The sequence below is a fragment of the Phacochoerus africanus genome, chromosome 2, assembly GCF_016906955.1.
Source record: "Phacochoerus africanus isolate WHEZ1 chromosome 2, ROS_Pafr_v1, whole genome shotgun sequence".
NCBI lineage: Eukaryota > Metazoa > Chordata > Mammalia > Artiodactyla > Suidae > Phacochoerus > Phacochoerus africanus.
In genome coordinates, this window is record NC_062545.1 from 238,853,329 (window position 1) to 238,876,357 (window position 23,029).

At 40.5% G+C, this 23,029-nt stretch overlaps 1 protein-coding gene across 2 annotated transcripts in view; it reads left to right on the top strand.

The window, feature by feature from the left end:
• RECK (reversion inducing cysteine rich protein with kazal motifs) overlaps positions 1-23,029 on the top strand; it is a 76,589-nt gene that overhangs the window by 45,231 nt on the left and 8,329 nt on the right. Inside the window, exons 10-16 of one of the 2 annotated variants that reach the window (XM_047767913.1) lie at positions 2,406-2,585; positions 6,544-6,756; positions 8,480-8,616; positions 11,705-11,845; positions 13,613-13,801; positions 16,032-16,154; positions 19,001-19,172. In XM_047767913.1, coding sequence (XP_047623869.1) covers positions 2,406-2,585; positions 6,544-6,756; positions 8,480-8,616; positions 11,705-11,845; positions 13,613-13,801; positions 16,032-16,154; positions 19,001-19,172 — 1,155 coding nt within the window. The remainder of the gene's footprint in view (positions 1-2,405; positions 2,586-6,543; positions 6,757-8,479; positions 8,617-11,704; positions 11,846-13,612; positions 13,802-16,031; positions 16,155-19,000; positions 19,173-23,029) is intronic. The other variant, XM_047767914.1, reaches the window with a different exon arrangement.

The window sequence follows — 23,029 nt, forward strand, 5'->3', positions numbered from 1 at the left end:
GTAGAATACAGGTGAAACAGAAGTTTACTTTATTAGATATATTTTGGTTGAAAAGGTACCACATATTACTAGAATATCATGAAATGAACGTGATATACAAGGAGTGAAATAGGAGTTCCCTTCATGACGCTGTGGTTAACGAATATGACTAGGAACCATGAGGTTGTGGGTTCGATCCCTGGCCTTGCTCAATGGGTTAAGGATCCAGCGTTGCCATGAACTGTGGTGTTGGTCACAGGCACGGCTTGGATCCCAAGTTGCTGTGGCTCTGGTGTAGGCCAGTGGCTACAGCTCCAATTAGACCCTAGCCTGGGAACCTCCATATGCTGAGGGAGCGGCCCAAGAAAAGGCAAAAAGACAAAAAAACAAACAAACAAAAAAAAAAACAAGGAGTGAAATAATCTTTTCTGTGGTTTCTAGATTGGACAGACTTTAGGAAAAAATATGACTATTATAAGGAATTAATAAATGTTCATATGGAAGGGATGCTGAGTAATTCTTTGAATGGCCACAGAAGAGTTTATGCCCTGTAGTCACTGGAGATCGGAATGGCTGTGTTGTCCCAGAACTTCTGTAAGAAACACTGCATGTCTTAGCCTTTAAAAAAAAAATCATACTCTATTTTATTATTTTATTTTTTTATTTTCTTTTTATGCCTTCCTGCAAGGCACATGGAAGTTCTCTGGCCAAAGCATATGGAAGTTCCTGGGCCAGGGATTGAATCCAAGCCACAACTGCTACTCATGCCACAGCTGTAGAAACACTGGATCCTTTAACCCACTATGCTGGGCCAGGATTGAACCCACACTTCACAGTGACCCAAGTCACTGCAATCAGATTCTTAGCCCACTGTGCCAAGGCAGAAGCTCCCTGCATGTCTTACCTTGATCTAAGATTTTATGGTTTACTGAATGCTTTCACTTTCATCTTGTTTCATCCTCATGAAACCTTACAAGACGACTGGTGTCGATTTGTATAATGCTTGTTTACATTAAAAAACCTAACTCAGAGATGTTAATCTTTCCAAGGTCATACAGAAAGTTAGGACTAGAGAAAGGACTGATTTCCAGATCAAGGTACCTAATGAATCTTGACCTCAGCTTCCTCATCCCCATTATGTGTAAGACACACCAAGAGCAGGGACTTTGTCTCTTTTATTCACCACTGAGTATCCAGTGCCTTGAACAAGGCCTCATTCAAAATACAATAAACATTGGTAGAGTGAATGAGCAAACTTATAGAAGTAAAGATCCCTTCCTCATAGGGGTAGTTATGAGAGTCAAAATGTGATGGGAGTGGAGAATTTTTACTTGTGACTTTGCTTATTTCAGTAGTATTAAAATTCTGTATTACATAGTTTTTTACACTTGTATTACACTTATAAATTTTGAAAATTAAACTAATAATGTATGGATGTACTTTGGAAATCGTATGGTTTTAGTTATTACATCCACTTAAGTTGTTTTGTAGCCATCTAGTACTGAAATAAGAATACACACATGCCACAATAGTATATATATATAGTCTATATGGTAAATATTGCTGTATGCAGTAGTATATAGCAGCTTTGGAATTCATAAAGTCTCTACGTATAGCCTATTGTGATATATCTTAAGGACTAGAAGTGACTTAGGGGTACTTTTTCACGGAGAAACTAGTAAACCCTAAGTCTATAATGCTTATTGAAAGGAGTCTGAGAACCATGTCACAGTTTTGCCTCCTGTGATTGGAACACAAATATAGTGGACTACATCTTTGTGGAGGCAAAACCTTATGCCTTACCTTACTTTAAGTAAAGATAAAAGAGAGATCAGAAATATAGAGGGAAATAGGAGTTCCCATCGTGGCTCAGTGGTTAACGAATCCGACTAGTAACCATGAGGTTGTGTGTTCAATCCCTGGCCTCTCTCAGTGGGTTAAGGATCCGGCATTGCCGTGAGCTGTGGTGTAGGTCACAGACACAGCTTGGATCCCACGTTGCTGTGGCTCTGGGGTAGGCCGCCGGCTACAGCTCCGATTCGACCCCTGGGAACTTCCATATGCCATGGGAGCAGCCCAAGAAATGGCAAAAAGATAAAAAAAAAAGAAAGAAAGAAAGAAAGAAATATAGAGGGAAATAATTGTGCCAAGAATAGGATCTACAAATACTATAATTGAATGTTAAATTTAGTGCCGAGCTTTCTAGCAACCATGTCAAAAAGGAAAGGGATGATAAAAAGAAAGCTTTTCATGGAAAAGATTATTTTCCTGACTCTAAATTCTAGAAGATCTTAATGTTTTGGGTTTTGTACTTTTTTTCTCATTTATGTTCTAAAGCACAGTTTATAGAGTCCAAGTTTTATGCAAGTAAAATATTTATTCATTTGGCTTATCTATATGTTTTTGCACTTGTGCTTTTGTTTCAGGGAACTGTGCACTAAGCTTTATAGCATGAGCTGGGGCAATACACAGAGTTGGCAAGACTTCGATCGCTTTTGCGAATATAATCCAGTGGAAGTGTCCATGTTGACCTGTTTAGCAGATGTTCGAGAACCTTGCCAATTGGGTTGTAGGAACCTTACTTACTGCACTAATTTTAACAACAGGTAGGTGCAAATTGCTGTAGAAGGAATGAAAGTATTTTATCTTAATTGTCTTGTTTTTAAATAAGTGAAAAGACCATTTTACTCTGATTTCGTTAAAAGAAAATAGTATATCTTTTATCATTTTGTCTTTAAGTACTATATTCCATCTGATAAATCACGCCTGGGAAAGGAAGCACTATAACAAAGTACCTTCTAATCCAGAGATACTTCAAACTTTTGGAATTCAAAGAATCTCCTCTGGGAGTTCTCGTTGTGGCACAGTGGGTTAAGAATCTGACTGTAGCAGCTCCGATAGCTGCGGAGCTACGGGTTTGATCCCTGGCCAGTTGCAGAGGGTTAAAGGATCCAGCGTTGCTGCAGATGTGGCTTGGATTCAATCCTTGGCCCAGGAATTTACATATGCCATGGGTGTGGCCATTAAAAAAAGAAAAGAAAAAGAATCTCCTTTGCCTTCAGTATGTCATTCTTACCCTCTTCCTTCTGTTGTTCCATCAGTGGAAATAATTCACTGCAGAATGGGAGTTCCCATCGTGGTGCAGAGGAAACACATCCGACCAGGAACCATGAGGTTGTGGGTTCGATCCCTGGCCTTGCTCAGTGGGTTAAGGATCCGGCGTTGCTGTGGCTGTGATATAGGCCAGCAGCTACAGCTCTGATTCAACTCCTAGCCTGGGAACCTCCATATGCTGGGGGTGCGGCCCTAAAAACACAAAAATATAAACAAAAGACAAAAATAAAACACACACGCAAATAATTCACTGCAGAATGAAACACTGTAAACAGTTCATTCAGAATGACCTGTTGTGGACAGTTTGCTTTGAAAGACCTTCAGATTAAAGTTCCCACTTGGAGTCCCCTGTTTCACACAAAAACTTTACAGAACACTGTAAACCAGCTGTAATGAATAAATAAATAAATAAATAAATAAATAAATAAATAAATAAATAAAAACTGTCTTTACAGAAGCAATTTGAATAGGTGTTTCCTGAAATGTCAATTCTTGTAAGAAAAGTAAGGGCCAAGAACTGAATTAATGGCTGAAGAAGCAGTGAAGAAAACAGAAAAGGTACATCCAGAAGCCTAGAGAATGCTGTATCAGAGGAGCCAAAGGGGGAGAGTTCCTGAAGGAAAGGGGGGTGGCTGGTTTTGTGAGCTTCAGCTCAAGATCAAAAGGGCAAAAAAGAAGAGAATCATTTAGTTGAGCTAGAAGGAAATTCAGAGGATGTTCACGCAATGTATTCAGGTTATTATTTCGACTAAGAAAATTGAGCTGTCTTTACAACTAGTGTTAGCCAATGAGGCCCTGGCTTACAGGTTGAGCAAATTTGAAATCTTTGAAATGTTTGAAGTTAAATTTGAACATAGTTCTAGCTTCCGGTAATAGTTTGTATCAGATTAACATCCATGTCAATTACTATTTATGAGCTCTGCACAAAATTTAAAAAAAAAATTGTTTTGAAGGTATTTGAGGAGTTCCCTTTGTGGTATACTGGAAATGAATCCGACTAGGAACCATGAGGTTGCAGGTTTGATCCCTGGCCTCACTCAGTGGGTTGAGGGTCCAGCATTGCTCTGAGCTGTGGTGTAGGTCACAGAGACGGCTCAGATCTTGTATTGCTGTGGCTGTGGTTGTGGCCAGCAGCTGTAGCTCCAACTGGACCCCTAGCCTGGGAACCTCCATATGCTGTGGGTGCAGCCCTAAAAAGAAAAAAGAAAAAAAATCGAAGGCATTCGAGAGTGGCAAACAGGGGGTGCTACATCTCATGAAAGATAGAAACCACACTGAGGACCACATTTATCCAGTCTTCCCTTCATGGGCCTCAGTCCCCTGGCACCGTGCATAGAATTCAAACAAAAAGCAGCAGTCTTGGGCTCAGAAGTTAAGAGATCAGATTTGGAGCTGCCGGAGTGACTGGATCTGGAAGTGGAAAATCCCAGAAAAGAAAGAACCACAGAAGGAGAGGCCCCCAAATCTGCATACAAACTCCCCTTAAATCATTGAATTTAACAGTCACAGGATACAAAATTAACATACAAAAACAGATATGAAAATCCAGCTGTTTTCAAATATGCCAGACATTAAAGAGATTTTCAAAACCTAAAAGAGACCTATGCTTCTCATTGGTTTTTGTTTTGGAAAATATACTTTTCATAAAAATAACATGTAACATGTAATACATTTATTATCATTTTAAATGAATTAATAAGTACTTGAAAAAGCTCTTAGCTCAGTTTTCATTTATAATGTGATAAGCACTGATGGATATAATCCACATAAATAGAAGCTTGTCTATTTTTTTTTTTTTATGGCCACACTTGCAGCATATGGAGGTTCCCAGGCTAGGGATCAAATCAGAGCTGCAGCTGTCAGCTGATCCACAGCCATAGCAACGCCAGATCCAAGCCACATCTGCGCCCTACACCAGATCCAAGCTCACAGCAATGCCAGATCCTTAACCCACTGAGCAAGGCCAGGGATCGAACCCAAGTCCTCATGGATACTAGTTGGGTTTGCTAACCACTGAGCCATGATGGGAACTCCCAAAAGAAGTTTTTTGAGAACCCAGTAATTTCAAGAGTGTAGGTGGATTCTGAGATCAAAAAGTTTGGAAACTGCTGAAGTAAATAAATTGTGGTACATTTCTTAATGGAATACTACTCAATAATAAAAATCATAATTTATATGCACAGCACTATGGGTAAATCTCAGAAAGATTGTTTAGCTAAAGACGCAGACCCTGGAGTTCCCTGGATTCGATCCCTGGCCTCACCTAGTGGGTCGGGGATCTGGTATGGCTATGAGCTGTGGTATAGGTCGCAGACTTGGCTGGGATCCTGTGTTGCTGTGGCTGTGGTATAAGTCAGCAGCTGTGGCTCCATTTGGACTCCTAGCCTGGGAACCTCCATGTGCTGCAGGTGCAGCCCTAAAAAGACAAAAAGAAAAAATAAAGAAAAATAAAGACACCAGACCCAAAAGAGTACATACAGTGTGATTCCATTTTTATGAAGGAATTTACAGACAGAATTTACAGGCATTTACAGGCAGAATTAATCTATGGTGATCGAAGTACAAATGTTGGTGGCCTCTGGAATGCAGTCAACAGGGAAGGCATTGACTGGACAGGGACACAAAGGAACTTTCTGACATGATGGAAATGTTCCTTAATTGATGTGGATATGCCTGTGTGAATGCACATGTTTGTCAAATCACATCACGTATTTTGTGAAATCAAAGAAATAGCATTGGTGGAGGTAACAGTCCTGTCCACAGTATTTTGAAGTGTTTAACTAGCTCACAAAAATCCATATTAAAAAGAAAAATTGTAGAGTTCCCATGGTGGCTCAGCAGGTTGACTTGATGATGTCTCTTTGAGGATGCAGTTCAACCCCTGGCCTAGCTCAGTAGGTTAAGGATCTGGTGTTGCCACAAGCTGTGGTGTAGGTTGCAGGTATGGCTAGATCCCGAGTTGCTGTGGCTGTGGCGTAGGCTGGCAGCTGCAGCTCCAATTCGACCCCTGGCCAGGGAACTTCCATGTGCCACAGGTGCCACCTCTAAAAAAATTTAAAATAAAAAAAAAAAAATCTTTTTTCTTTCTTAGGGCTACACCCATGGCACATGGAAGTTCCCAGGCTAGGAATCAAATTGAAGCTGCAGCTGCCGGCCAACGCCACAGAAACTCTGGTTCCTTAACCCACCGAGCAAGGCCAGGGATCGAACCCACATCCTCATGAATACTAGTTGGGTTTGTTACTGCAGAGCCACAGTGGGAACTCCAAAAGAAAAAAATCTTAATGCTAGTGTCTACTTTGAATCTTCATACATTTAAAGCTGACATTCTTTGATGAGTTGTATGTACTTCTTTGAAAAAAATAATTTTGCTGATTGATTAGCATGTCAGGGTTTTCTTCTCTCTAGGAAATAATTCTCTTGATTCCTTCTGGCCTTTTTTTCCTTCAGGCCAACAGAACTTTTCAGGAGTTGCAATGCTCAGTCAGATCAAGGAGCCATGAATGACATGAAGCTGTGGGAGAAGGGAAGCATAAAGATGCCATTTATCAGCATACCTGTTCTTGACATTAAAAAGTGCCAGCCAGAAATGTGGAAAGCAATAGCTTGTTCACTGCAGATCAAACCTTGTCATAGTAAATCCCGGGGAAGTATTATTTGCAAGTAAGTTCCTTTCGTAATAATGACTCTCCAGTTTTGGTTCAGACCCTCCATGGTCCCCACCCACAGCCTGTCTTTAGAGTTTTCTCTCCCACCACTTCCTTTTGCCCATCACCTCTATATGTCAAATGCTTTCCTGCTTTTTCCCCCTCTGCTTAAAATGTTCTTTCCCCCCCAATCTCTACTTGCCCATTGCCCATCCTTCTTAGCCCCTCTCAAATACCAGTCATTCCTATGGAGTCATCCTGGATTTCTCCAGCTGATAGTGATTTATTCTTACCACAAATTCCTCTAGACCTTTCTTTTCTTTTCTTTTTTTTTTTTTGGTCTTTTTGCTATTTCTTGGGCCGCTCCCGCGGCATATGGAGGTTCCCAGGCTAGGGGTTGAATCGGAGCTGTATCCACCAGCCTATGCCAGAGCCACAGCAACGCGGAATCTGAGCCACGTCTGCAACCTACACCACAGCTCACGGCAATGCCGGATCTTTAACCCACTGAGCAAGGGCAGGGATCGAACCCGAAACCTCATGGTTCCTAGTCGGATTCGTTAACCACTGTGCCACGACGGGAACTCCTAGACCTTTATTTTCTTATGGAGCTTAGTTCAAGTACAATTGATTATCTTCAGAGCACAGTTCTATTTGCATATTTCAATTTGTGTACTTGTCTTATATTCTGTTAGACTTTGCTCTCCTTGAGGAGTTTATTCTCTGTGCCTCTTTTATCGCCTCTTTCCTTTTTTTCTCCTCTTCAGGGATTAACGTAATCCTAACCTGTAAGAGGTATTCCAGAAATGTCTGATGAGTACCAGAGTTAGTAAATATAGTCATTGAGTCCTATTCCTAGTAAACATTTTGTGACTGGTTTGCTTAAGATCTATGTTAAAGTAGAGATGAAAGCTGCTATGGGGGGCAAATCCAAAAGCATAAACTACATAGTAAAATATGTCAGCTGCTCTTCAAGCATCTTTTTTTCCAAAAAACTTTTCCAAAACAAAATTAACATTCAGCTGCTTAGTTGTGGGTATGTGGTTCATTCAGTGCTGCTGGACACTTAATGACTGGTTGCAGATTATTTCAGCCTTGAACAGAGTCCAGCCTCTGACCTGACTTGGGGATGGCCTGAGTCGGGGAGAGATGATTGGGTGATAAGCACAAAGAAGCAAGTGGGAAATTACTAGAAACTCTTATCACAGAAATGTATAGGAGTCAAATCCCTGTTGAAGACAGAAAATTTTTAAGTCGTGGATTTTCCAGTTATAGGCCGGACATCTTAATGTTGATAACTAAACAGATATTTTAAAAGAGAAAGAAAGGAAGGGAGTGAGGGAAGAAGAAAGAAAGAAGCAAGCATGAATAAGGTCCTGAGAGAAAGGATGTATGATTTTTGCAAAGAGCAAATCAGACTAATTTCCTTTCAAAGACAGTGAAAAGCCACATTGATGATAACAACAGTAAGTATGAGTGTAAAATTTGAGCAAGGTCTTTGATTTCAGGTCAGAGAAAGTTAGGGATGCTTTGATAGTGTAATACATTACTTACTCCTCAACCTAAGGTGTGCTGTCACTCCTGTTCTCTTTTGGCATACTCACACCTAACAAAGTGTGAAACATTGCTGAGCTATGAAAACCCACCTCCTGGAAAATTTCAGAAACAGAACTGATATTAACTGGACAACATGAGGAGATTCTTTGAACCCTCAATTTGTGTGTATTTTCCTTTTCAAGATCAGACTGTGTAGAGATTCTCAAGAAATGTGGGGACCAGAACAAATTCCCTGAAGACCACACAGCTGAAAGTATTTGTGAGCTCCTGTCACCTACAGATGACCTGGAGAATTGCATACCTTTGGATACCTACCTCAGTAAGTGCTTTTTTTTTTGCTTTTTTTTTTTATTTCAAACGCTTCTCTTTTCTCTCTCTGCCATCCTTGCTTTGGATGAACATCTGTCTGTTGAGAACATGTGGTTTAATGATAGTATCTCAATTGCAGGCTCTTATCTTATTTTCTTGGACTTTTTGGCCCAGGAAGGAATTGTCATCTTAAAATATGTACACAGAAGCAGTTATCACATCAGTCTGAGAAGGTAGTGAACCATTGTCAGTCAGGAATTCCAAGTGGTCAGTCAGAGGCCCAGCATACTCACATAACCAGCTCTACATCATTGCTGTCTCCTTGCCGTGATTTGACTAAGTGGAATCTCCCCTAGGGAGTCTTCAGCTTTTTGTCATCAGAATATCAGTGGACCTGAGCCAGACGTTGGCTTGACTCGCCTACCACATAGGGAGTGAGGAATGACGGTCTGGGTTAGTACATGAAAATAGAACTTTTCTCTGTGCCAAATACTCCTGCCAAGAGCTAGAGGAAAAAGTTGCTATCTCCTTGAGGGATTCTGGAGCTAAGCTTCCTGGCCAGAGGTGACTACGTATGGTAGAAACCAGGGAGTAACAAGTAAGACTCACACAGCTTAAGTTAGGGTAGGAGAAGTGTTTCGGTTGCCACCAGGGGGCGCTAGTGCTGTGAGCTGGCTGGAAAGCTAGTGAATTCAGCTCCTGCTTGCTTTGTTTGCCTGTGTTAGATAGGATTAAATTCAACTGCAAATAATAGAGCAGATAGAAGCAAAAGCAAGCCCAGAAGTAAATAGTCCATAGGGATGTTATAATGATTCCATAATCAGGAATCCAGGCTTCTTTTTCTTTCTCCACCATCCTTAGTGCTTGGCTTCCATCAACAAGGTTACCACATGTGCTTTTATCATCACAACATGACTGCTGTAATTCTAGCCACCCTGTCTTATTGTAAGGGAAAACCACCCCTAATTATAAGGGAAACTGGGATTTTTTTACCTTTGGACCCATTGCCAACCTAGGTAAAATTAGAGTTATGAGAGTAAGTAAGAAGAAAAGAGTGGATGCTAGATTTGCAGTTAGTAATATCTGCTATATTTCTCAAGACCAATGAACTATGTCCCTTAGCCTTTGTGACCAGTGTAGCAAAAAAGAGAGCATTAGACTAGAAGCATAGGCTTCTGTGACTTTAAGATCACTTCAAGTCTCAGCTTCCCTGTTTGTAAAATGATTGAGCTGGATGAGATAAACTCCAAGAGCCTCTCTTAGCCTTAGAGTCTGAGTCTGGCCTAAAATCAAATAAGCGAAATGAATGTATTCACAATCTGGGACTCTACTAGAGCAGGCAGCACATGTGTAGAAGGAAACTATTTCAGTGGGAGGAAACTTAAAGAAATACTTTTGTTTAAATTTTAATACTCAGAGTTTCCTTGTAACCTAGTGGTTAAGCCACACAGTTGTCCCTGCTGTGGCTCAGGTCACACCTATGGCACAGATTTGATCACTGGCCTGGGGACTACACATATCTCAGGTGTAGCCAAAAAATAAATAAATTTCAATATTCTGTTCAGAAGTTCCCTTACGATGCAGCAGGTTAAGAATCTGGCATTGCCAGAGCTGTGGGGCAGGCCACGACTGTGATGTGAGTTCAATACCTGGCCTGGGAATTTCCACGTGCTGCAGGTACGGCACCTCCAAAAAAACTCTTTCAGCATCGTATGACCACATATGTGGCCCTCCATAACCACAAGTTCTGTGTTTGTGAATCAAAAATATTTAGGAAAAAATTACAGAAAGTTCCAAAAAGCAAAACTTGAATTTTGCTGTATATCTGGCAACTATTTACATAGCATTTACACTGTATTTACAACTATTTACATATTATTTACATTGTATTACATATTATAAATAATCTAGAGGTGACAAAGTATATAGGAAAGGGATCTTAGGTTATATGCAAATACTGTGCATTTTATATAAAGGATTTGCACATCCTCAGATTTTGGTTTCTATGGGGTTCTGGAACAAATCCCCCATAGATATTGAGGGATAACTGTATATCAAGTGAGATTCTTCCTTGGTCTTTATATGGCTGCACATGCAGCATATGGAAGTTCCCAGACTAGAGGTCAAATCACAGCTGCAGCTTCAGGCCTGTTCCACAGCCACAGCAACACTGGATCTGGGCTGCATCTGGGCCTATGTTGCTGTAGCTTGCAACAACGCAAGATTCTTAACCCTCTGAGTGAGGCCAGAGATCAAACCCGCTTCCTTACAGACACTATGTTGGGTTCTTAACCTGCTGAGTCACAATGGGAACTCCTTTGGTCATTATTTAACAAGTTAATAAATATAATCATTGTATAGGTTCCAACTTACCATAGTAAATTATTATCACTTATGGTAAAATATGCTACATTATCCCTCTTATACATAGGCACCTGTTTGACCAGCTTATTTCACCTTTACTGGAGTTCCCATCGTGGTTCAGTGGTTAACGAATCTGACTAGGAACCATGAAGTTGTGGGTTCTATCCCTGGCCTTGCTCAGTTGGTTAAGGATCCGGCGTTGCTATGGCTTTGGTGTAGGCCGGCGGCTACAGCTCCGATTAGACCCCTAGCCTGGGACCCTCTATGTGCCACGGGAGCAGCCCTAGAAAAGACAAAAAGACCAAAAAAAAAAAAATATATATATATGTATATATATATATATATATATATATATATACCTTTACTTTCCTTCCCCTTACTCTACTTGTTATTTAATCATTATCTGACTTTTAATTTAATCACACACCAGGTCTGTTCATTGTCTACTTCCTGACCAGAATGTAAACTCTGTGTCAGAGATTTGTTTATTTTGTTCACTACTCTATCTCCAGTACCAAGAACCTTGCCAGGCATATTGTAGGCACCCAATAAGTAAATAAATGAATAAATGTATGTGTATGCTAAATGTACTAATGATTAGGGAATCTGAGTGTTTTAAAAGCTTCCTAGAATCAGTCCTCACCATTTTTTACAGATGTCATTAATTCAGACAATGTACAGAACTTTGTTACTCTTTTGGGTGGGTTAAACTGATCTGTTTTTGGTTTTTGCAGGGCCAAGCACTTTAGGTAACATTGTGGAAGAGGTGACTCATCCCTGTAACCCAAATCCTTGCCCCGCCCATGAACTCTGTGAGGTCAACCGGAAGGGGTGTCCAGCTGGAGATCCCTGTCTTCCCTACTCTTGTGTGCAAGGTAAGAGGTAGATAAGTGGGGCATGGGGTGGGCATGGGTATGTGCCACTGCTCGCTCTTTATAAGAGTTATTTTTGGAATGAGATGATTTTCTAAATTATGTTTTTCTGTAATGTTCAAGGTTTTACCAATAAACAGGTGTTATTTACATAAGCAAAAAAAGACAAAGACAAATGTAATTTTCAATAGTCATTTCGATTGTGAACTAATCTCATGAGAGCCAAAACCAGACTCTCATAATGAGTTATAGGGTTCTTTGTTTGTTTGTTTTTGTTTTTTTGTCTTTTTTTTTTTGTCTTTTTGCCATTTTGGGGGCGGCTCCCGCTGCATATGGAGGTTCCCAGGCTAGGGGTCCAATCGGAGCCGTAGCTACAGGCCTACACCAGAGCCACAGCAACTCGGGATCCGAGCCACGTCTGCAACCTACACCACAGCTCACTGCAACGCCGGATCCTTAACCCACTGAGCAAGGGCAGGGATCGAACCCGCAACCTCATGGTTCCTAGTTGGATTCGTTAACCACTGAGCCACGAAGGGGAACTCTGTTTTTTTGTCTTTTTTAGGGCCGCACATGCGGCACATGGAGGTTCCCAGACTAGGGGTTGAATTGGAGCCGTAGCTACAGGCCTACACCACAGCTACAGCAACTCAGGATCCGAGCCGTGTCTGCGACCTACACCATGGCTCACGGCAGTGGTGGATCCTTAACCCACTGAGCAAGGCCAGGGATCGAACCCACGTCCTCATGGATATTAGTCAGGTTCGTTAACCACTGAGCCTTGACGGGAACTCCTCTTTTTTTTTTTTAATTGTACCTGTAGTGTAGTTGACTTAGAACATTGTATCGGTTTAGTTATAGGGTTCTTAACAACAAAAGAAAAAATAACCTTAGGCCAGCTTTTTATACTTCGTTTTCTATGTTGTAATGTTTGAGAAAATGTACTGCATGTTGTTCATGTTTTTTCTTTTCTTTCGTTTAATACATGGAGAAATAGCATTCTCAATAGGATATGTAACTATCTTCATAAATTTAATGTGCTGAAATGCATGTGATTTCAAGGCTCAAAAATTTTTATCCCACAGGATTTTTATGATCTTTATCTCCCTGTGGGCCTCTTTAGAATGTAGTTTGGGCAACACTTTACTTCTTTTTATCTATTTCCCAGTTGAAAATGTTTTTCATGTTAGAATCAAATTTTTAAACACATGCGAAGTAAAAAAGAACAAAAGGTTAAATTAAATAAGTACGTCTCAAAGTACCCATATAATACTTGTGTTGTACTACAGTATATCAGCTATAACATCATAATACGTCTTGTTAAAGTTGTAAAGAAATGGGTCCAATCTCAAGTATGCAACTTTTCTTTGAATTTAAGATATTGCTTGTATTCTATCAGTAAAATTTTATGATCAAGATTATTCTGAAACTACTGTCAGTTTCCATACTCCATTTTTAAAAATCTATGATTTTAAAATATATTTGATAAACCCAAAGAAATAAAAAACTACATATCTTACAATATTTTTGGCATAGAACTATAGCTAACTTTGGGGTATGGGCCCTTTAATCACCACTATCTCACAGAACATGAAATTTCCCTTTGAAAGGATATGTTTTTGGCCTGTGTATCAAAGCAATTCCTTAGTTTATTGGAAGTTCTATTATATAATCATTAGTGGCCACGCAGTACCTATAAGATGTATGTGAGGTCATAAAACAATATCAGAGCACAGTACAATTTTTCCTAGCTAATTTTTGTCTGCACAGGTTGCAAATTGGGAGAAGCCTCTGATTTTATTGTCCGTCAAGGGACACTAATCCAGGTGCCATCATCAGCAGGGGAAGTTGGTTGTTACAAAATTTGCTCATGCGGACAAAGTGGACTCTTAGAAAACTGCATAGAGATGCACTGTATAGACCTTCAGAAATCTTGTATTGTTGGAGGAAAAAGAAAAAGTGAGTCGAACTGTTTTCTTTTTTTGTTTGTTTTTTTGTCTTTTTAGGGCCACACCTGCGGCGTATGGAAGTTCCCAGGCTAGGGGTCAAGTTGGAGCTACAGCTGCTGGCCTACACCACAGCTCACAGCAACGCCAGATCCTTAACCCACTGAGTGAGGCCGGGGATTGAACCTACCTCCTCATGAACACTAGTCGGGTTCATTGCTGCTGAGCCACAACAGGAACTCCCTGGGTTTTTTTGTTTGTTTGTTTGTTTTTAATATGGGATTAGTTATATTAACTTTGTAGGGAGAACATTGGATGGATTTTTACCAAAGAATAAAGTCTATAAATCAGATACTGCAGGGGAGTATTTTTCAAACTATACTCTTCAGAACACAAAGACTTCTAGGGAACTCTCTTGGAAACTTCATTAAGAAGGGACTTAAAGCTAATGGTAACTAATACTTATTGAACTCTTAACTGTGTGTCAAGCACTATGCTAAGTCTTGGCTTGTATTATCTCATGATTTACTCCCAGTTGCTCTTTGAAACAGGTACTATTATAAAGAATCTGATGCTCAGAGGTCACCCAGCTAGTAAGTGACTAAAGCAGAAATCAGTCTCAGGCCTATTTGACTCCAAAGCCTTCTGCAGGCAGGGACATAGGTCTTCCTCTCCCCACCCCTTCCTCCACAGTCTTTCTCCCCTGTGCCTCTTTGCCAGAAGTAAGATTCAGAGTTTGATGTCATGGAAAGCAAACTGGGGGATGGGAACTACACCGTTTTGTTTTTTAGGACAGTATCTGCAGAATATGGAAGTTCCTGGGTGAATTCGAGCTGCAGCTAACGGCCTACACCACAGTCGCAGAAACACCAGATCCCAGCCTTGTCTGCAACCTGCGCCACAGCTTATGGCAATGCCAGATCCATAACCCACTGAGCAAGGCCAGGGATCCAACCCACATCCTCACAGAGTCAGTGTCGGGTCCATAACCCACTGAGTCACAGCAGGAACTCCAGGAACTACCCTGTTGATTAAGGGTTGGGAGAGAGCACTGTGAAAGGTGCCCCCTGCTTTGAGTGCCTTCTCTAAAAGTCGAGGGTCTTCTTTCTCGCTGCTTCCTTAGCCATCTCTTGCTTATAGCCGTAATAACTGTTTGTGTCAATGTGACCTCAAAAATTGTGGAAAAAACACTGCTGTTCAGAATGTGCTCCCCTCACACCTGCTCACTCTGCTACCCTTACTTCTGTGCCTGCCCCCCTATCCATAAACCAGAGCAGTTCAGCTTTTATGTGCTTCTTGTTTTAGTCTTCTGTGTGAAGTCTTATTTTAAGAAGAGTGTCCCTGGCCAAAAAGCTTGCAGATTTCCTACCTAGACCAGCAAGTCAGGTATTCATTGCTTAGTCTATATTTTACTTAGCTATTAAAAAGTAAGGTACATCTAAAGATAAACAAATTCATTCCTTCCATCAGCTTTCACTGATTAAATGCCTAGTCTATACAAAAGAACAGACTAGTGCCTTGTGGACCTGAAACAGTGATGAGAGATTGAGATCATGCTTTGCCTAAGATGGGAGAGAATTTGAGCCACCAAAGGAGCAGACCACATACATGTACCTCAAGGAGCTAGTCATTCCTTCCAGGGCATCAGGAGACTCTCCAATCCAAAGATGGCATCAGGGCTGGTCCTGGAAAGATAAGTGAAGTTTCAGAAGGAGGAGAGGAGTGCTTGAGGCAAAAGCGGTAGCCAGAAACATTCCCAGAAAATAAGGAGCAGTCTGGTGAGACCAGTGCACAGTAGGGGTTTCTATGATATGGCGGGAGATAAATTTGAAAATATAAATATTACAAATTTAACTTCCTAGTTTGTATATTCAGAAGTTATCTTTCGGAGTTCCCGTTGTGGCTCAGCAGTGATAACCCCAACTAGTATCCACAAGGATGCTCAATCCCTGGCCTCACTCAGCGGGTATTAGGATCTGGCGTCTCCGTGAGCTGTGGTGTAGGTTGCAGACACGGTTCAGATCCCACGTTGCTGTGGCTGTGGCATAGGCCAGCAGATGCAGCTCTGATTCAGCCCCTAGCCTGGGAACTTCCATATGCCACAAGTGCAGCCCTAAAAAGATTAAAAAAAAAAAAAAAAAAAGATATCTTTCAAGAATTTCTATTTTAAAACTCTTTAAACTATTAAATTTTTATTTATAAATGCATGACATAGATGAACTTTTTATTTCTCTTTCTCTCAGGTCATGGAACTTCCTTTAATATTGACTGTAATATCTGCTCTTGTTTTGCTGGCAATTTGGTGTGTTCTACCCGCCTTTGTCTCAGTGCGGACAGTTCAGAAGATGACCGTCGTACCTTCACAGGTAACTGTCACCCAGAAGCTGTCCTCAGCGGGCCGTCATCCCTTTATACCCATTTTCCCTGCAAATCAGCTTCTCTGGTCTTGCTTTAACTGCAAATGTGCATAATAAAGTAAATACATAACCTGAGAACAAGGTACTTTCCTCTCTGAGTCTGTTTCCTCCTCTATAAATTTAAGGCATTAAATTAAATGGTTTCTTGGGCTCCTTCTGGAATTCCATGAGTCAGAAAGGACGGGGCCAATAATTGGAATGGTTTTAGTTAAATGCAATTTTCTACCTGATAAAATACCCATTTTCCCCTAATGCTATGATCTAAATTGTCCAAGTATTTTCTAAGTTTGCTTCTGTTCTAATGTTTTGTTTTCTGTTATTTGTTTTTTAACCACCTTCCTTGACCTACCTGAGCTTACTGGTTCATACAGGTGAAGACCCTTATAAAAAAACCTATAGGTGGAAAAGGTAAAGAATGTTTCTCCCAATCTAGTATATAAAATGTAGAATTTAAATGTGTCAAGTCTGGCTTGGGAGATTTTTGGAATGTTTAACATCAATAACAAAAGCAAGACAAAGGCAAAGGTTGTAAATTCCATACGTAAATTCCTTCCATTCATTTCTCCTTAGAGAGGGGAGGATATAGGCAAGTAGCTTGGGAAATTATTGTAATTTTGGAACTTAAGAAGAATTTTTATGAAAAATCAATCAAGAATACCACTTTCTTAGAGTGTGGCTCAGCAAATTATAAACTGAACTAGTACCCATGAGGATGTGGGTTCAATCCCTGGCCTCCCCGACTCAGTGGGTTAAGGATCCAGCGTTGCTGTGAGCTATGGTGTAGGTCACAGTTGACTTGGATCCCGCATTGCTGTGGCTGTGGCTATGGTGTAGGCCAGCAGCTGCAGTTCTGATTCGACACCTAGCCTAGGAACTTCCATATGCTGCAGGTGCAGCCCTAAAAAGCAAAAAAAAAACCAAAAATAAACAAATAAAAAAGAATACTACTTTCTTAACTTTCCTATGCTTTATACTGCTGGTGTTATACTCACACCAGTTACAATAAGCGAAAAGGCTAGTGAGATAAGATGTTCTTTTATCGAGAAGGAGCTGCAGTTGTCAACAGTAGCACTGTTGGTATCTGCTTTTTCCCACATCTGAAATACCTTTGGTTCTGAGCGAAGAGGAACCAGGTAACTCCTCTTACCCCATTTCTTGCTGCTGTAAAGCAACTTGATTCTCCTGCCATGGAGTCGGCATTACACATGGAGTGGGGTAGGAGGTGGACAGAACAGGGATTTCCCGACCTTGTATCTCCAGCCTCTTTGGACATAAAAAGGAGGTCAGAAGTAAGAAGTGAATGGGAGACTGATGGGGAAGTAAAGGCAGGACTAGCTCCACCCCATCCTCTCTCCACCCTGCGAGTACCAGCCTTTGCTGCTTTATTGATTTGTTGTTGTTGTCCTTTACTTTTAGCCTTTATCTGCTCCGCTCTGCTCCGCTCTGATGAGGACAATTAATTCTGCTTAGAGAAATGGTAGGATGATGCAGGGATAAAAAATGAACTAAAGATTTACATAAAAGAATTTTATTTATTTATTTATTTATTTATTTATTTATTTATTTTGTCTTTTTGCCATTTCTTGGGCCACTCCCGAGGCATATGGAGTTTCCCAGGCTAGGGGTCTAATCAGAGCTGTAGCTGCCAGCCTATGCCAGAGCCACAGCAACACAGGATCCGAGCCGCGTCTGCAACCTACACCACAGCTCACGGCAATGCCGGATCGTTAACCCACTGAGCAAGGGCAGGGATCGGACCCGCAACCTCATGGTTCCTAGTCGGATTCGTTAACCACTGCACCACGACGGGAACTCCAGAATTTTATTTATTTACTTACTTGTAGCTAAGTGTTTGGGGAAGATGAACTTTACAACTAGTAGGACCCTTTTTCCTTGCAGTGGAGAGCTCTTCATGTCTAGGGATAAATTACATTAATGACTCTTTAGCTAACAGACTAAGGAGATTTTATTGGCCCCAAAGTGTACCATATTTTGGAGGACCCAGATAGTCTCATAATATGACTCAGAGGAGATGTTCATAGACATTCCTAAGTTTCAAATTATAATTTCCCAAGTTAATACCTTCTTGCTCTTCTCCCTCCCTGTGGAGATGGAAGGAATCTATGTGAGGTGTGTAGAGCTTTCATTCTTTATCTTGTTTTGGGTATTACCCTTCGATATCTTAGACATCCCCCAAGCCAGAATCAAACATCCAAATTCCAGGAGTTTCCTTCGTGGATCAGTGGTTAACGAACCTGACTAGGATCCATAAGGACGCGGGTTCTATCCCTGGCCTCGTTCAGTGGGTTAAGGATCCGGAACTGTGGTGTAGATCACAGACACGGCTCAGATTCTGCTGTGGCTGTGGTGTAGGCTGGCAGCTGTAGCTCCGATTTGACCCCTAGCCTGGGAATTGCCATATGCCACTGTTGTGGCCCTAAAAAAGAAAAAAAAAAAATCCAGATTCCAGATTTTATATACCAAATCGGGAGAAATATTCTTTACTTCTCCTACTTGGAGGTTTGTTTATAAGGGTCTCTACCCATGGGATCAAGAGCTGGAGGCCCTCACTTAGGTGGCAATACATGGAACAAAGGAAAGCCATTGTATAGGCAAATGGAACCTTGGCCCCTTTAAAAACTCTCAGAGATTGGAAGGTTTTTTTTTTTCTGACAATTTAAAATTCTGTTTTAACCTGAGACCTCTGCATGCTTATTGGTGGTTTACCTTAATAAGGAAACATGAGGGTAAGGGGGACGCACAAGTGTACAATGTTGAGGCTCTTCTCTCTCCAGGTCTGCCCTGTAACTGTGCAGATCAGTTTGTCCCCGTGTGTGGGCAGAATGGACGCACTTACCCCAGCGCCTGCATTGCTCGCTGTGTGGGCCTCCAAGACCATCAGTTTGAGTTTGGATCATGCATCTCAAAGGATCCATGTAATCCTAACCCCTGCCCAAAAAACCAAAGGTAAGTCAAATACCTCCTTATCTTTTTCAACTGAAGGTCACCACTTGGCATCATTGTACCAGACAATGAAAATACAAAGATGAATTAAGATGTTCTCTGCCCTGAAAAAGTTGGAGTCTGGAGAAAAAGATCCTGGTAAAGTTGCTTGGTGACATGCTGTGATTGGGATCCCAGAGGTTGGCAGTTGATGCAGCCAGGGAGACCTGGGAAAGCTCTGGAGCATGTGATAGTCAGCTGGAAAAAGGAAGGGACTGAAGGCAAGGTTCAGAGTGGAGGAAAGGTGGTGGTGAAGGCAAAGAGAGTAACAGGAGCAAAGGTCTTGGCTGCTGGAAGGAAGGAGAGAACGTGGTATGTGCCAAGAGCCAGAGCAGTTCTTGAAGACTGAAACACACTGTGAGGCAAAGAGAGGCGGCAGCTGAGCCAAGAGAAATGGATGCATTCTTATTATGAGCTCCTTAGGCCTGAATGTAATAGGAAATATTCTACTTACCTGCCTCCATTGCAGGGATTGCACATGAGAATCTCTGGAAGTGCAACTTCAGTATTATATGGAGTCATTTGTTTAGTAGGGGCTCCTTTCTCTGTGGTTCCCTCAGGAACTCAAAGTGTAGTTTACCTTACCTTAGTGATGCATTTCTGCATGTGGTGGCTGCAGGGCAAGGGTCCTGCTGATTCTCTTAGGTTTCAGGCTTCTAGACCTGGAGTTTTCACCGACTATCTCAGAGACCTGAGCAAAACACATCCCAGTGCCTCAGTCTTTGGCATGTGAAGTTTTTGTGGAGACTAAGCAGTTGCTTCTCCAACCTGAAAACCCTGGTGCAGTTTGGAGGGAGGGGAAGGTTTTCTCGTGTGTCAAAAAAGAATATGCAAAGAGAATTAGTCACCTCCCTGATAAAGTTTACATCATGAAAACTAAGCCCAGGAAGTTCCTATGGAAAACAGACAGGGTGCTGTACATAAGGAAAAGAAAAGATAAAGAAATAAGCTGAAGGATAATATAGTTGTGTTGGGAGGTAGAATTGAGGGTTGTTTTCGTGTTTGTTCATTTGCTTATTTTCCCCATTTGCTAACCTTTCTGGAATAATGTTGGCTTGCTTTTATAGTGGAACAATGACACCTCCAAGTAGAAAAGGCTTGCTGGGTATAATATGAAACAAATATAAAAGATAAGTTTGAAAAATGTAACTACATGAAAATGAAAATTTTCTAGGAGTTTCCTGGTGACCTAACAGTTAAGAACTCAGCATTGTCACTGCTGTGGCTCAGGTTCGATCTGTGATCCTAGAACTTCCACATTCCACAGGTGTGGCCAAAACAAAATAAAATGAAAACTTTCTGCATGGTATTCAGAAAATAGCAAGCTAAGAAAGGGCTGATGTCCTTATCAATATTAAGAACCCCTACAAATCAAAATGAAAAACAGCAACAATTTAATGTAAAAATAGGCAGAGATCAAGAACCGATAGAAAATGGACCAAGGACATAAACATAGAAAAAGAAATACACATGATTCTTAAGCACTTGAAAAGATGCTTTTGTTAGTTGGAGTAACTCCAGCTACCATATACAAACCCCAAAACATTAGTGCTTTAACATAGTATAAGTTCATCCCTTCCATGTTAATAGATCATGAAGTTCTAAATATTCTTCTCTTTTATTACTTCTCTTCAAATGTCTTAAATTCCCATAAATTCATAACTACATGCATTCTAATTTCTTTCTTCGAGTTTTATTTAGCTAATAACTGACACAAAGCACTGTAGGAGTTTAAGGTACATGGCACAATGATTTGACTTACATACGCCGTGAAATGATTACCACACTAAGTTTAGTGCACATCTATCATCTCATATAGATGCAAAATTGAAGAAATAGAAAAAAAATTTTTCCTTTGATAGGAATTCTTAGGATTTTTTTACTCTCTTAACTTTATATATATTATAGAGCAATGTTAATTATATCTACCATGTTGTATGTTACATCTCTAGTACTTGTTTATCTTATAACTGGAGTTTGTACCTTTTGACTGCCTTCATCTAATTTTTCCATCCCCTCTGGTGACTACAAATCAGATCTTTTTCTATAAGTTTGTTCTTTTTGTAGTACAATTAACCTGCAATTCTGTGTTAGTTCCTGGTACACAACCTAGTGATTCAGTATTTCTATACACTTTGAAATGATCACCACAATAAGTTTTTAGTTACTGTCACCACACAAGGATATTACATAGTTGTCAACTGTATTCCCTATACTGTACACTTCATACCTATGACTCGCTTACTTTGCAGCTGGAAGTTTGTACCTCTTAATCCCTCTCACCAGTTTTTCTCTTTTCCCTGCACCACTCCCCCTCTGATTACCACCTGCTTATTCTCTGTATGTATGCTTCTGTTTCTGTTTTGTTATGTTTGTTCATCTGTTTTGTTTTTTAGATTCCACACAAAAAAATGAAATCATACTGTATTTGTCTTTCTCTGACTTGTTTCAGTTAGCATAACACCAATCCATGTTGTTGCAAGATTTCATTCCTTTCATGGCTGAGTAATATTTCAGTGTGTGTGTGTGTGTGTGTGTGTGTGTGTGTGTACACGTGTACACATACTTCTTTTTCCATTCCTCTACTGATGGACACTTAGGTTGCTCTCATATCTTGGCTATGGTAAATAATGCTACAGTGAACATAGGGATGCATCTATCTTTTCTAATTAGTTTTCACTTTCTTTGGTTATATACCCAGAAGTGGATTTGATGGATCATATAGTAATTCTATTTTTAATTTTTTGAGTAACTTGTGTGATGTTTTCCATAGTGGCTACACCAGTTTACATTCTCACCAACAGTGTAGGGGTGTTCCCTTTTCTCTGCACCTGCTTCAGCATTTGTTATTTGCAGACTTTTTGATGATAGCTGTTCTGACCAGCATGAGGTAGTACCTCATTGTAGTTTTCCATTTCTCTAATAATTAGCAATGTTGAGCATCTTTTCATGGGCCTGTTAGCTTCTGAATGTCTTCTTTGGAGAAATACCTATTTAAGATCTTCTGCCCATTTTTTGATTGGGTTGTTTTTTTTTTTTTTATTGAGCTGTATGAGCTGTTTGTATATTTTGGAAATTAAGCCCTTGTTGGTCGAGTGTTTGCAAATCTTTTCTCCCAATGTATAGTTTATCTTTTAGTTTTGTTATGGTTTCCTTTGCTGTGCAAAAGCTTGTAAATGTGACTAGGTCGCATTCGTTTAGTTTTGCTTTTAGTTCTATTGCCTTGAAAGACTGACCTAAGAAAATATTGGCATGATTTATCTCAGAGAATGTTTTGCCCATGTTCTCTTCTGGGAGTTTTTTGGTATCATGTTTTATATGTACATCTTTAAGCCATTTTGAGTATATTTTTGTATATTGTGAGGGTGTGTTCTAACTTCATTGATTTGCATGCAGCTGTTCAGCATTCCCAACAGCACTTACTGAACAAGCTGTCTTTTCCCTGTTGTATATTCTTGCCTCTTTTGTCAAAGATTAATTGACCATAGGTGTGTGGGTTTATTTCTGGGCTGTCTGTACTGTTCCACTGATCCATGTTACATTTAAATCTTTAATCCTTTTTTTTTTAATGGAAGTTCCCAAGCTAGGGGTCGAGCCATAGCCACTGTAGAAGCAACGCCGAGTAGTTATGTTGTGAGCCACACGGGAAGTCCTTTAATCCATTTTTAACTTATTTTTGTATATAGTTTGAAAATTAGTTCAGCTTGATCCTTTTGCATATAGTCATCGAGTTGTCCCAGCACCATTTTGAAGAGGCTATCTTTCCCCATGTATATTCTTGCCTCCTTTGTTATAGATTAATTGCCTGTGTAAGTATGGGT